The sequence below is a fragment of the Sus scrofa genome, chromosome 8 (assembly GCF_054392235.1).
Source record: "Sus scrofa isolate SSC_HxYL_T2T_F1_AM1 chromosome 8, Sscrofa_HxYL_maternal_Yorkshire_Landrace_v2.0, whole genome shotgun sequence".
In the NCBI taxonomy this organism is placed as follows: Eukaryota; Metazoa; Chordata; class Mammalia; order Artiodactyla; family Suidae; genus Sus; species Sus scrofa.
The window spans coordinates 80,209,667-80,223,056 of record NC_139390.1 but is presented as its reverse complement, the minus strand read 5'-3'; the positions used below and the strand labels follow the sequence as shown (position 1 = coordinate 80,223,056).

The following is a 13,390-nucleotide window of genomic DNA, read 5'->3' as shown; positions in this document are numbered from 1 at the left end:
GTTTCTCTTTTGAACTTTTATTTCTGTGATTCCATTGCTGTGAAGAGCCTCGTAAATCTAGGTCACTTCTTCTACTTCTACACTCTCTTGCTTGAATAGAGCATGCAGGTACTTCATTCATGTTTCCTGTGTTACAGAATCTAGAGATTCTGGCAGACAGTTGATATATACCAAGCCAAGTTTTTGTTACAAAAGGGAAAAAAATCTTTTCATTGGTCCAAAAAGGGACATCATCTCTGGTATCTCCACAGATGATGCACATGGGTTCCGTATAACTTCATTGCAAATGCAAATCCTTGCAAACATCTCCATAAACTAACAGTGGTATCTATCGTTTTATGTCTAAAGCGTAAATATCTTTTATTGCTCGATTTGCCTCTCATTTCACATGATGATGATGATGACAAACAGCTACACTGAAAGCTTATTCTCTGCTCGGGTCTGTGCTAAGTGCTAAATGTAGGCACTACTCTGATCCCCCTTTTGTAGAAAAAAGAAACTTTGGCCCTCACTTGCTCAAGGTCACAAAGCTAGTAAGTGGCAGTTTTTTTTTTTTTTTTAACTTTTTTGAACTTTGAACTTTTGAATCTGACTCTACAGCCCACTCTCCAAACCACTGCTCTAAAATTCCCTCAACGTGGTACTTCCTAGGGCATAAAATGGAAATATCAGCATTGTCATCCTTGACTGTCATTTGCAAAAGCAGAAAAGTGTAACACAATATTTTGGCAAAGGGCACTTTACTGACCGAAATAAAATAAGCCACCCCAGCCTGTCCCGAAACTGTTCCTTCGTCTGTGAAGCACTTCCTAACTTTTTCCCAACCAGATTTGCCCTTTCCTGAATTTATCCTGTTTGTTTGTGCCTGACTCAGGTAACTCACCGTATTTTGACTTATTTGAGAGCTAAGACACTTACACAAGTAACTTTCAGGCAAAAGTACATAACTACTGTCTGGGCAGAAACTGAATGCTTTGTAGCATACCAGGCCTTGCATATTGTCAACATTCAACAAACACGTGTCAAAGCCAAATTCAAGCCAGAGAAGTGCTGAAGTCATGGCCTATGTACCAGCATCAATCAATGAGCTTCAGTCTCTGCTCAGGATCTTGAAATTGAATCTCTGAGAAAAACCACAGGAATGAAACAGATTAACACTTTTATTATTTTAACGAGGTAACTACAGCACAGCGAGGTTGAAGATCACAGAGCTAGTGCTTTCAGAGGATCTTAGCCCAGGCCTTCTAACTAGGCCCATATCTGAGTTATAATCTGCTAATGGCATCTATGTGCTTCATAGATTCATTTTCTTCCTTTTATAAAAATAAAGGCTACCAGATGAGAAAATGGAAGCAAAAAAGAATCCCTATTTGCTTCAATGACCTCAGAAGAGCAGGAAGGGTGAGAAAGTTCATTTTTAAGAACTTACGCTGACAAGCACGGTTGTCACCAAGATAGTGCCCTGGGAAGCAGGTACTGCTGCAGGTGCCAAGGTGGGACAGAACGAGGTTGGAGTCACACGAGGAGCAAGAGAAGGGTCCTCTGCCATGGCAGGTTCTGCAGGAGGAGTGACATCCTGCAGAGGGAAGAGACACAAAGAGAACCCATGAAGCCACATGCCCTTCCAGAGCAGCACCCCAAGAGCCGCTAATAAAAGCCCCAGTACGAAGAACGTTAGCTTGTCTGGTTTACTGCCCCACAGCGTGCTCCCCACCTCCCCTCCTTCGTGGGAAGTTGAAACCATCTCAGCTACTACCCCCAGGAGCTTAGCAGGCACCGCCAGCTCTTGTGTCCAGCACTTACTCACTTTTACAAGCTCCTCTCTCCACAAAATATCCGGAAGGGCAATCGGGAACACAGCGGTCCCCTAGCAGCAGGTGCCGGGCATTCTGGCACCTCAGGCAGACACTGCCGGTGTGGTGGAGGTCCGCTGCACAGTGCTGGCACAGAGGATGGCAGTCTGGAGAGGCAGAGAAGGCAGGATGCTATGAGCACAGCATCCCTACTACACCGAAGGGTAAAAGGGACTGCAATTACTACTGCTGCAGCATGGACAGCCGGAGCGGAGCCCAAAGGCAGTGCATGGCAGTAAAGCAGAAGCTTGGGACCTGTACCAACTGTGTTTGAGGTTTTTAGCAAATGGCCAGGCCCAGCACAGCCATTGAGTTTTTATCCGTTTCCAACTGAACAAGTCCTAGAGCAGCATGTGATAGACACCTGCCAGGAGTCTAGAAAGAAATGTCAGGTAACAGAACAGTTCATCTTATCACCACACCCCCTCAAGAGTTCCAAGAACCCTGGTACAGCCTGCTCCCAAGAGGCTCCTTCTCCCAAACATGGCCTTCCAGAGTCCGCATACCAGTCTCAGACGGTGGGGTTGGCAGGGGGGGTGGGGGGTGGGTGTGTGGGTTAGGGTTGGTTGACAGTTGAATTGGTGGAAAGTTTTAGTCTGTAACAAGAGGCAAGTTACAAAGACAAGTGGAGTCGAAAAGTCATTTTCATGACCCTAAACTTCATTCACAGAAGCTGTTGTACCAGTTGTGAGATTAAAGCTATAAGACTAATTATCTGGGACAGTCAGCACTGTTTCTTGTTCTTGCCCATATAATAGTCATCCTTTAGTTGAAGAACTTGATTGTATTCAGCTCCCCCTATAGGTGAAAATGCCCTCTGTCCTACCTTAACTGGTAATAACCCTTCGAAACCCATTTACCATCCTCCACCCCGAAGATGGAAAAAAAGCCACAAATCCTGCAGTACCCACCAGAATGAAAAAGGGGTAAAGTCCTAGGAAAAGAGAAGACAGAAATTCCCTGTGGTATTCAGAGCGCCGTTTGCAGCTGTATATGCATCTCTCCACAACCAGCTATGTCGTTTCATCCCAAAGTCTTAGAGATAATGATTGGGATTTCTAGCAATGCTTAGACCAAAAAAATCCTCATCAATAAAACAGATTGTCTGTTTCAATAAAACACTATACCCTGAGTGATACACTTTCTTAATTGCTGATCAGCTGAGACATGTCCTCTGCCCGTGAAGAGATTTCAATCCCATCCCCAGCGCCCACACAGGTGCATGAGAAGCCTTTCTGGGACCTCTGCAGCCACTCCAGAAGCTGAGCCCACAGTGTCCTCCTGAAAAATGCAGACTCTTTCGGCAACTCATGAATGAACAGTCCCTGACCTTTCTCTGAACTCCGGGAGTTTCAAGTTACTGGCAGCCTTTTGCCAATATAAGAAATAATTCTTGAAATACACTGAGGCGAATTAATCCCCATTAGAGCCTTTCAGTAAATTATAAAGGAAATGCTGGCTGTATGGAGAGAAATCTGATAAGGAGCCTATTTCCCCCAATCTTGTGTAAGGTTTCTACCAATGCCCACCTTTTGCTTTCTTTTTCCTGTGCCCTCCTCACAGTGCCAGGAGCACTTTGGAAGCTGCTGGAGCAAATGGAGGTGACTGTTTAATGACTATCTTAATGAGAGGGTATGTGCTAGGATCAGAAACCCGGGAAACATCACAGATGCAAGGCTCTAGTTTTTGAAAAGTCACAGTCTCTTCTTTAAAGCAGGTGCTTATAGAGAGTTCTGGGCTCAGGCAGGCGTCAACAAGATCTGCAGCTGTGCATTGGTCTAAAAACTAGTTGCATCTAACTGAGGCTTTCTCTAATGTACAATTAGAGGGATGAAAAAGAATAATCACCAAGGTGGGGGGGCTTTGAAGGGAAAGTAAGCAGATCTCTGGAGTATTTTGTGGGTACAATAAATAAATATTTATGGATATGTCTGCTCATGGGGACCTCTAGAAGCTGTTTCAGTGAAGAGGATGACGCGTATTACTTTTTTTTTTTTTTTTTGTCTTTTTGCCTTTTCTAGGGCCCATCCCATGGCATATGGAGGTTCCCAGGCTAGGGGTCAAATTGGAGCTGTAGCCACCGGCCTATACCAGAGCCACAGCAACGCAGGATCCAAGCTGCGTCTGCAACTCACACCACAGCCCACGGCAACACTGGATCGTTAAACCCACTGAGCAAGGCCAGGGACCGAACCTGCAACCTCATGGTTCTTTGTTGGATTCGTTAACCACTGCGCCACGACGGGAACTCCGACACTTCTAAAGGAAGCAAGAGTTGGGTTAGGGACGCTCCTTCCTGCTCTCATGGCAGCTGCTTTGAAACCCTTGCTCCTCTTCCCCAGTCACCAGCCCTTCCACCTGCTCCCAGGTTATCTCACCTTCTACTAGACTCAGTCCTAAAGCATAAGCACCTTTGGTTCTTTTCTGTTCACCATTTTTATTTCATTTCATCTCCCCTCTTAGGATGAAATGGCTAATTCCTCCACCCACGTTTTGATCTATTTTTTCAACGTCATGTGCACATTGCCGCAACATTATTGCCCCCTTTCCCCCATTGCTCTTCATTCTCCTTGACCTCAATTCCAAACATGTGCCACACAAACACGACCTACACCCCAAAGCTTTTCTCTACAACCATCCTATCTCTTGCCCCTCTACCTTTGCCACTCACCTTCCTCGCCTCCCTCACCTCACACAATTCAACCTCCACAATTCAACTGCTGCATGGCTCTTGAAAGGTCTCTCTGGCCACGTCCTAATGACCAAATCCAATGATCTCCGCTAATTCCTAACCCACCTGAAAGGTTAGCAACACATGACACTTTGGATGACCCTCCTCCTCAGCCTCCTTTCTCCGCTCAGAATACTTTAATCCAGGCCTCTGACTGCCTGGGAAGTGTAGAAATTCCTCACAACTCGCAACTCCTATCCTCCTGAGTAAGTCTCATTCTCTGGAGGTCTCAAAGCAGACAAGGCTATTTGCATCGGTTTGGTATATGGCTACCAGAAACCAAGGGAAGGGGCTCAGGAGCTGCAGAGACAGAACGTAAACCGGCACAGCCACGATGGAAGACAGCATGGAGGTTCCTTGAAAAAATAAAATACTTAATTAAATACTTAAAATTAAAAATTAAAAATTAATAATTAAAATAGCCACTTTGTGCTCTTTTTTCTGAAAAAAATAAAAATATGAATTTGAAAAGATAGCTGCATCCCTTATGTTCATTGCAGCATTATTTACCAAAGTCAAGATATGAAAGCAAGCTAAGTGTCCATTAGCAGATAAATGGATAAAGAAGATGCGAGATACATGTATTAGCCCTAGAAAGGAGGAAATCTTGCCATCTGCAACAACATACATCCATGTCTGAGGGTATTATGCTAAGTGAAATAGGTCAGATAAAGACAAAAACCATATAAGTTCACTTATATGTAAGATCTAAAAAGAAAAAGAACACAACAAACATAAAACGGAAACTGAGTCACAGATAGCAAGAATAACAGGCAGTTGCCAGAGGGGAGGGGTTGAGGGGGATGAGTGAAATAAGTGAGGAGGATTGAGAGGCACAAACTCCCAGTGACAAAATAAATAAGTCGAGGAGTTCCCATTGTGGCACAGTGGTTAACGAATCCGACCAGGAACCATGAGGTTGCGGGTTCCATCCCTGCCCTTGCTCAGTGGGTTAATGATCCAGTGTTGCCGTGAGCTGTGGTGTGGGTCGCAGAAGCGGCTCAGATCCAGCGTTGCTGTGGCTCTGGCGTAGGCCGGTGGCTGCAGCTCCGATTCAACCCCTAGCCTGGGAACCTCCATATGCCGAGGGAGCGGCCCAAGAAATAGCAAAAAATACAAAAATAAATGATAAATAAAGTGAGGATGAGATGAATAGCATGGGGAATACAGCCAATAGTACTGTAACAACTTTGTGTGGTGACAGATGTAAACTAGACTTATTGTGGTGATGATTTTGTAACGTATAGAAATATCAAATCACTATGTTGTGCACCAGGAACCAAGAGTTTTGTAGGTCAACTATACTTCAATAAAAACACAAAAGAAAGAGGTGCCGATTCCAAAATCACTCAGGGCTTCTCTGCCTCTCTCCATGGCTCCATATTAAGCCTTAAGGAGGCATCAGATCAATCACCAGACATATCATACTGCATGATGGAGTGAGTACTCAGAGGCAAGGAGAAATCAATAAATGACACCTGAAAATATAAAACAATCAACTGTAGGTTGCCCAAAGCATCACATTAATCCAAGTTAGTCTATAGTTTCATGGTATACACGAGACTGTAACCACTTGAGTCTGGAAAGTTGGCTACTTTTTGTTCACTACCTGTATCCATTCCCTATTCATTCCTTCATGGTTTAAAAAGTCATACTGGGAGTTTCCATCGTGGCTTAGTGGAAACGAATATGACTAGCATCCATGAGGACACAGGTTTGATCCCTGGCCTTGTTCAGTGGGTTAAAGATCTGGCATTGTCATGAGCTGTGGTGTAGGTCACAGATGTGGCTTGGATCTGGTGTTGCTGTAGCTGTGGTGTAGGCCAGTGGCTACAGCTCCAATTTGACCCCTAGTCTGGGAACCTCCATATGCCCAGGTGGAGCCCTAAAAAAAAAGAAAAAAAAAGTAATACCGAACATCCAATCCTATGAATAGATTCATTCTGAAACAACAGTCTGAGTGGGTCTCATGTTAATCCAAGATTTAATACACGAAAACTTCCCTTCCCAGCTTTGTCTTATACTGAGCCCCACCAGAAGACCACTTAAAACAAATATGTTCTTAAATCTAGCTCTGGAGTCAATCTGAATGTTGACTGACTTTTATGAAACCAACCAAAACGAAAAGTAACCTCCTAAAACCTAGGAAACACCTTTGTCTTAAGAGGCTTGAAGTCAAAATCTTGCTGGAGAGCATCCCTTGGGAGAGCTCACAGTGAGTAATGATGTGCAGGCAAAGAAGCCAGAAATCAGAGCAGCAAGGCTTGAGGATTAATCCCAGTGTTCCGACGGGGAGTCAGAGGGCAGGCTACTCAGGTGTGACAGATGCAGGTGCCAGTTCCCCCAGGCACCACCTGGAAGCAAGCTTCAGGCTCAAGCCCAGGAGGCCACTGTGATCTTCCACACAGAGAGAGGCTGAGTGGGGCTCAAAATAGGTAGCTTAAGGCTTTGTTTTCTGACTACAATGTGAGCCAGGGAAGAAAATATGAAGAACATTTTTACAAGGCATAAATAAACAAAGAGCCTTTCAGAGTAAATAACTACTAACATGGACATTTTTCTTAGTTCTTTTTCTATATAATTTTCCATATACAGAGTTTTACATAGATGAGATTATATTAAATGTCATCATGTAATAATTTTTTTTTTTTTTTTTTACTCAATACCATCAGCATTTCCACATGTTATTAGGGACTCTTGGTAAACATCATTTTTAGGGGTTATATAATATTCTAACACCAAATAAACAAACAAAATTTACCATTTTTGTTGTACTTGATCATATACTTCCAAATTGTTCACGTTTATAATGAAGGCTATAATAAGACCTTTGTGTATTTTAGGTAATTTCCTAAAAGACAATGTCAAAGAGTTCAATTCATATTATTATTATATCCTACATTAAGCTTTGAATGTACATCAAGCACTATACTGATTACTATAAATGCATAATCTCACTTGAAAAGATGAGGTAGGCAATGTTATTATATCCATTTTAAAGATGAGGAAACAGACTCAGGAGTAAAGTTGTTTGCGCACATAAGTCATATCCACACTGATCCCAGAGCACACCCCTTTAACCACTATAGCCATGAAAAAAAAAATGTTAGTCTCAATAGGTATTATGAATTTCTTTCCAGAAAGTCTGTGTCAATTTATATCCAAAAGCCACTCATGAGACTGTTTCATTGTAACTTGGCCTGCACTAAGAAATTTTGAAATAATAAAATAATCTTGGCTAATTTGGTTGATAAAAACTAGTGTTACATTGTTTTAATTTGCATTTTTTTATTATAAGTGAAGTTGAGCATTTAAAAATCTTTTCTTCAAACAACAAAATTATTCAAATGTACTGTGCTCTGAGAGCTTTCAATATGGTGGGGACAAGGACCTTGGATACACACTAACAATTGAGCATGAAATATGTGCAATCAAACAATAATTTGAGATAAAAACCAGTGAGTTCTTTCCTCATCCTCGGCAACCATCCCCCTTTGGACCAGGGAGCATGGGCCACCATGTGCTCTCAGAGAAAGTTAGCAGAATGAGATGAGCACAGATACCAAAACCACAGAGCCCAGGGCACAGGTGAAAGACAGAAAAAACCAACTTGAATCTGTGTATATGTGCCCTTTGCTAGTCTATCTACTGAGGTCTCTGTGTTTTTATTACAGATTTAAATGAGAAATTGTATGAAAGGTAACTAGCGATGACAGAAGACATTAAAGCCACAGCAAAGAACCACAGTCCAAGGAACCTCAGACACACAGCAGCTTTCCATGGGAGCTTTGCTGGGGAGGGGAGTAGGGTCCCTACTCTATCTGCTTCCCTGTCCATTATGTCCACAGAAGACCCTTCTCCATTAATAACATCTACTGCTGAACTGTTTTCAAGAGGCTCATGCTAGACTGGGCACATGAGGAAAACTACGAGTACTACAGTGGAAGGACGTGAGAGCTGTGGTGACCAGGAATGGAGATCTCAGGGTCCCTTGGGAAGGAAAACCAACATATCAGGAGTCTGTCTTCCAGGAGTGACCAGGGAAGACCTTTTCACCAGTTCTCAGCTTCCAAAATGCCATCAGAATTCAAAACAAAGTAGGATTTGGCTACATCAGTAGTACCTAGTAGGGAGCCCTTATCTATTTGTCAAATAAAAGAAAGACATCATTGGAGTCAAAACACTAGGAAAGGTAGTTCCCACTCTGGTTCAGTGGAAATGAACCCGACTAGTATCCATGAGGATGCGGGTTTGATCCCTGGCCTTGCTCAGTGGGTTAAGGATCCAGCGTTGCCGTGGGCTGTGGCATAGGTCGCAGATGCAGCTTGGATCTGGTGCTGCTGTGGCTGGAGCGTAGGCCGGCAGCTACAGCTCTGATTGGACCCCTAGCCTGGGAACCTCCATATGCCATGGGTGCAGCCCTAAAAAGACAAACAAAATCTAGGAAATTGTGGGGAATTTGGAGGCCCATGTAAAGGTTGACCGGCACCACCTCGTTTTCAAAATGCACTTCAGGCCAAGAGGAACAGGGCGCTACTTGGCTGTGTGTGTGGCAATTTACAACTGCCTTGTCAGTACAATTTGAGCTAATGAAGAGAGAAGTCTCCCCATGGCCAGCCAGATGGATTAATTATTCAATCTAAACATAATTAAGAGGTGGTATCAGCCCGTCTCCAGGCCCTGCAGGAGGTGACGGGTGTCCCAGGGAACGGCCACAACCCCAGTCACTTCATGCTCAGTTAACACCTCGGGGCATGTTTTCTAAGAATTATGCTGATTTGGAGACAAGTCTTGAATTCTTCCTGGTGGGTGGTGACCATCTGACAAGTCCTGATTCAGATCCTGACTGGCCCCACAGCTAGGAGCACAACTCTCAGAAACAATGTCCTTAAAATGCCTGTCTCCACAGAGAGGAAGACAAAACACAGGCTAGATACCCTGCTAATCCTCCTGACCCCACCTCCCCGCCCCCCCCAACAGGTGATTCTGGAAAAATCACAGGATACACCAGAGGAAGTTTAGACTGTCTGCTTAATTTGTACCGGGGACCGCAGTTACTAAAAGAGGGGACTTGAGTTTCCAACCCACCAATCTCGCAGCCTCTCCAAGGATTAACGGCCCGTCCTAAAAGCCCCATCTGTGCAAGAAGGCATTTGCATCTGACCTTCCTGTCTGTAATCAAAAAAAGGAGGCTAACCTCAAATATGTCTAAATGGTGAGTGCGCCTCCATTAATTGCTTCAAAACAGCACCTATTCTAGAGGCTGGCTCCCGGAGTCCTTCCTTTGCAACTCAGTAAGTAAATCTTTATTTGTCACTATTTCAATTACAGTAAAGAGTCTTTAAATAAAAGACTCATTAGGTTTGACAAGGAGAGGATAGAGACCCAGGCGACATTTCTGTGCAGATCACCGGTACAGAATGAGCATGTGGAAGTGGAGGGCAGATGGAATTCCAGTTGTTTGTATATGTGTCTGCTTGCTAACAAACCCAGTGAATTAGCACTTTAAACAAACAAATTAATGAACACATTACAAGGGAGCCTGGAAATGGAGGAGCAGCTCGAGCTGAAACAAATACACTTCTTTTCTAAGCAAGCAGAGGATTCCATTTGTTTTCTAAATACGTTCAGCATGCACACATGCTAAAAATGTAAATACGTAAAAAATGAATATTTTGACTCAGCAGCTGCACTATCCTCTCGTATGTCACCCTGCAGCTGCGAGGATATTATATGCGGTCATCGCCGTGTGATGCTTTCTTCAAATCACAAAGGCTCTGCTTGGAGCATCAGCGAGGATTATTCCCAATCGTGATGGATGGAAGTGCATGGCAGTGAAATGACTTATTTCATGTATTTGGAGGAAAGTCAAAAAAGCTTGAAGATATTAAAGTAAACGTGTAGGGTGGAAGCAATGGCTTCGGATATTGGTTTTATGGAGTAGTGACTCCTTAGCTGATAAATAATGACCTCTAAAGGCAAATTTAGACACGTAGTGAGATTTTCAATAATGTCTTGTCAGTTGGTTAGGTTCTTAGTGCAACTGCATTAAATGTGTTTGGAAGCAGTTAAAATAATCAGCACTTGTAGCTGTTCCTCATCAGGAGAACAAGAAAGGATTTCGTGCTAAAGCTCAGGGTCCTTAAAGTATGTATAAAATTTGAATTCTGACGCCACTTTTAAAAGTGATGGGGTTCTACTTGTGAGATAAGTATAGCAGGAATCCAGAAAAGAACATGTGGATGGCAGAAGAAAATGAAGCCTCCTCTCTTCCCCTTTTGATCATTACTTTGGTCCTAGCCCAACCACAAGCTCTTACAAATCATGTATCCTTTTTATTAGAGGCTCTGAATTAGTACAGAAGGCAAACAAATCTTCCTGTTGTTTCCACATCCAAGGCTATTGCTTTAACCTAAAAAAAAAAAAAATCAACAACAGCAACAAAACCCACTACAATAGACTGACGCTACCATTATAGGACAGTGATTTCTGCCCAGTGTGGACAGACTGCAAAGGTGGTGAGAAGGCGGCAGCAGAAGGACCCAGACAGTTGACAGAAGACAGACAGAAGAAGGAGGGGGCAGGTGGCAGTGTCAGATGGAAGAGCCAAGCTCTCTTGTCAGCGCTGGTGCCAGTTCTTGCTGCCAACAAGGGGACCTGAGTACCACTCCAGCTCAGATATCCAGATGCCTTGCACCTGAACTGCCATCAGGTTATGTTTTAATTCTTGCTTTACCTCCAAAATAGAAAAACCTGCACTGCAATGAGCACTTGTAGAATGTCAGCCTGGTGGGAGGCATAACTATGGAAGTTACTGCAGAGATAGAGCATCGAGTCGGAGTCAGACCCTTCCCTCAAGGTGCTCATGACAAGGTCCAATGTCAGAAGAAAGCAACACCTAAAATGCAATTGGTGTCTAAGAAGGACCAGAGAATATTTCACTGAAAGGCAAAAGGAGGGACTTGAACTTGGCAAGATGTGGCAGTGATTAGTATGTGGAATAGGTTAGGAAGGAGACAGGTGTAAATTTAATTTTGAATTACAATTGGCCCTTGAACAATGCAGAGGTTAATCTGGGTATAACTTATACCCTCCGTATCTACCATTCTTCAGCATCCTCAGATTCAACCAACCACGGACCATGTATTTACTGGTGGAAATAGCTGCATATAAGTGGACCCATGCAGGTGAAACCCACATTATTCAAAGATCAGCTGTACTCTATTTTAAATTGTATTGAAAAATAAGTAGTGGAAGGACAAGAGAGTCAGGAGAAGGAAGAAAAGGACCTGGTGGGGTGGGGGATTTCTTTGTAAACCTTTTGAGTTTGTCGTTCCTATGGATCAGATGTCCAGAAGGTAGACAGAAATGACAGCCTGGAGAGGATCATTGCGTGTAGATCTGAGATGAACTCTAGGTTGAAAACAGAAATGGGGACTGGATTTAAGACACTAAGGTCCTAGAGGAAAGGGATCAGAGAGGAAGGAGAGAGGGAGAGACAAGGGGAAGGAGGGAGATTAAATCGGTAACCAGATGAGGACAGAACTGATGGACAAGACTAGTTCTTGAAGGTGACGGGTCACAGATGAAGGGGTTCCCTGAGCCATGGTGAGGGAGCGCCTTTCTCAAAGGAAGGAGTGAGGGAAAAGTATCTAGAAGATAACAGACATCTGAGGAGGAAACATGAGGAAGTTTTTTTGCTGTGGTTGTTTATCAGATTGTGTTAAGGTTCTGAACAAAACAAGAAAGTAAAGACGTCTACTGATGGGAGTGAGAGTTAAGTTGAGAGAAGGTGTGGCCCATGCATGTGGAAAGGCCACGGTTGGCAAGGGGATAGAGCATCAAAGCCGAGAAGCAGAGAAGGTCCTACTGGACCTAGATCAGGTGATGAAGACTGATGACACAGTGTTGACACGCGTGCCCTCCGAAGTGGCACTGCTCCAAAGCTCTGCTCTACTGAGCACTAGCTGAGAAACACTGGGTAAATTGGTTACTATCTCTTGTCTAAGTCTCTTGGGCTATAAAATGGAAACGCTACTAATCACTGGACTGACCTCCCAAGGTTGCAGTGAAGATTAAATGAGATAAGGTACGTGAAGAGCTAGCACAAAGGAAGTATGTGATATAACGTCACATACGTTTATAAAATAAATGTCAGGGATTACTCTTCATCGATAGCAGGCCCAGTCAGGATTGATAGACATTGACCATTACACTTTCATCTAAGTCAGCTATTTTTGCCCATTACACATAAACATGGAGATCTTCATGTTCGGAAGAAAAGTAGGTAAGCATAGCCCTAGCAATTCTGCTATCTTTGATACTTAGGAGGCTAGTCTGTGGATCTAAATTAGGTTGTCTTCTTTAAGCATAAACTCTCAAAGCCTTCTCTGCAACTCAGGCCCTGGCCTGCAGTTCTTATGAAGACAACAGCAATTCTGACTTCATTGGGAGCCCTGCCAAGTTGAAAACTTGTAAGTAAGGTCATTTCTAAAGCTAGGGTAAAATGCTATTTAGTAAAAGGCACATGAAGGAGAAAATACAAGTTCCTTTTTTTTTTTTTTTTTTAATTTAGGAAGGTCTTAATATAAGCATAGGTCACATTTTTTTTCCCCCTAAAGTGAAAGTTCAAAGGAAAGAAATGCCTTGAAATATTCAATCATCCTTCAGTAGACAGGGTGGTCCCTGAAATAAAACACAAAATCAGAGAACAAGGGAAAGACAATCATCAAAAGTTCCAGAGAGAGATTGGGTTTGCAATTCATAGTTCAAGCAACAGGAGCTAGGGTGACAGATGAGAAATAAG

The 13,390-nt window shown here is 43.3% G+C and overlaps 1 protein-coding gene across 3 annotated transcripts in view; it reads right to left on the bottom strand.

Annotated features, from left to right (window-relative positions):
* The window catches only part of FRAS1 (Fraser extracellular matrix complex subunit 1), a 453,363-nt gene that overhangs the window by 159,736 nt on the left and 280,237 nt on the right, over positions 1-13,390 (bottom strand). For all 3 annotated transcript variants that reach the window (XM_013978814.3, XM_084972579.1, XM_021100604.2), the window contains exons 21-22: positions 1,808-1,960; positions 1,430-1,576 (exon numbers count right to left, since the gene is read on the bottom strand). In XM_013978814.3, coding sequence (XP_013834268.3) covers positions 1,430-1,576; positions 1,808-1,960 — 300 coding nt within the window. The remainder of the gene's footprint in view (positions 1-1,429; positions 1,577-1,807; positions 1,961-13,390) is intronic.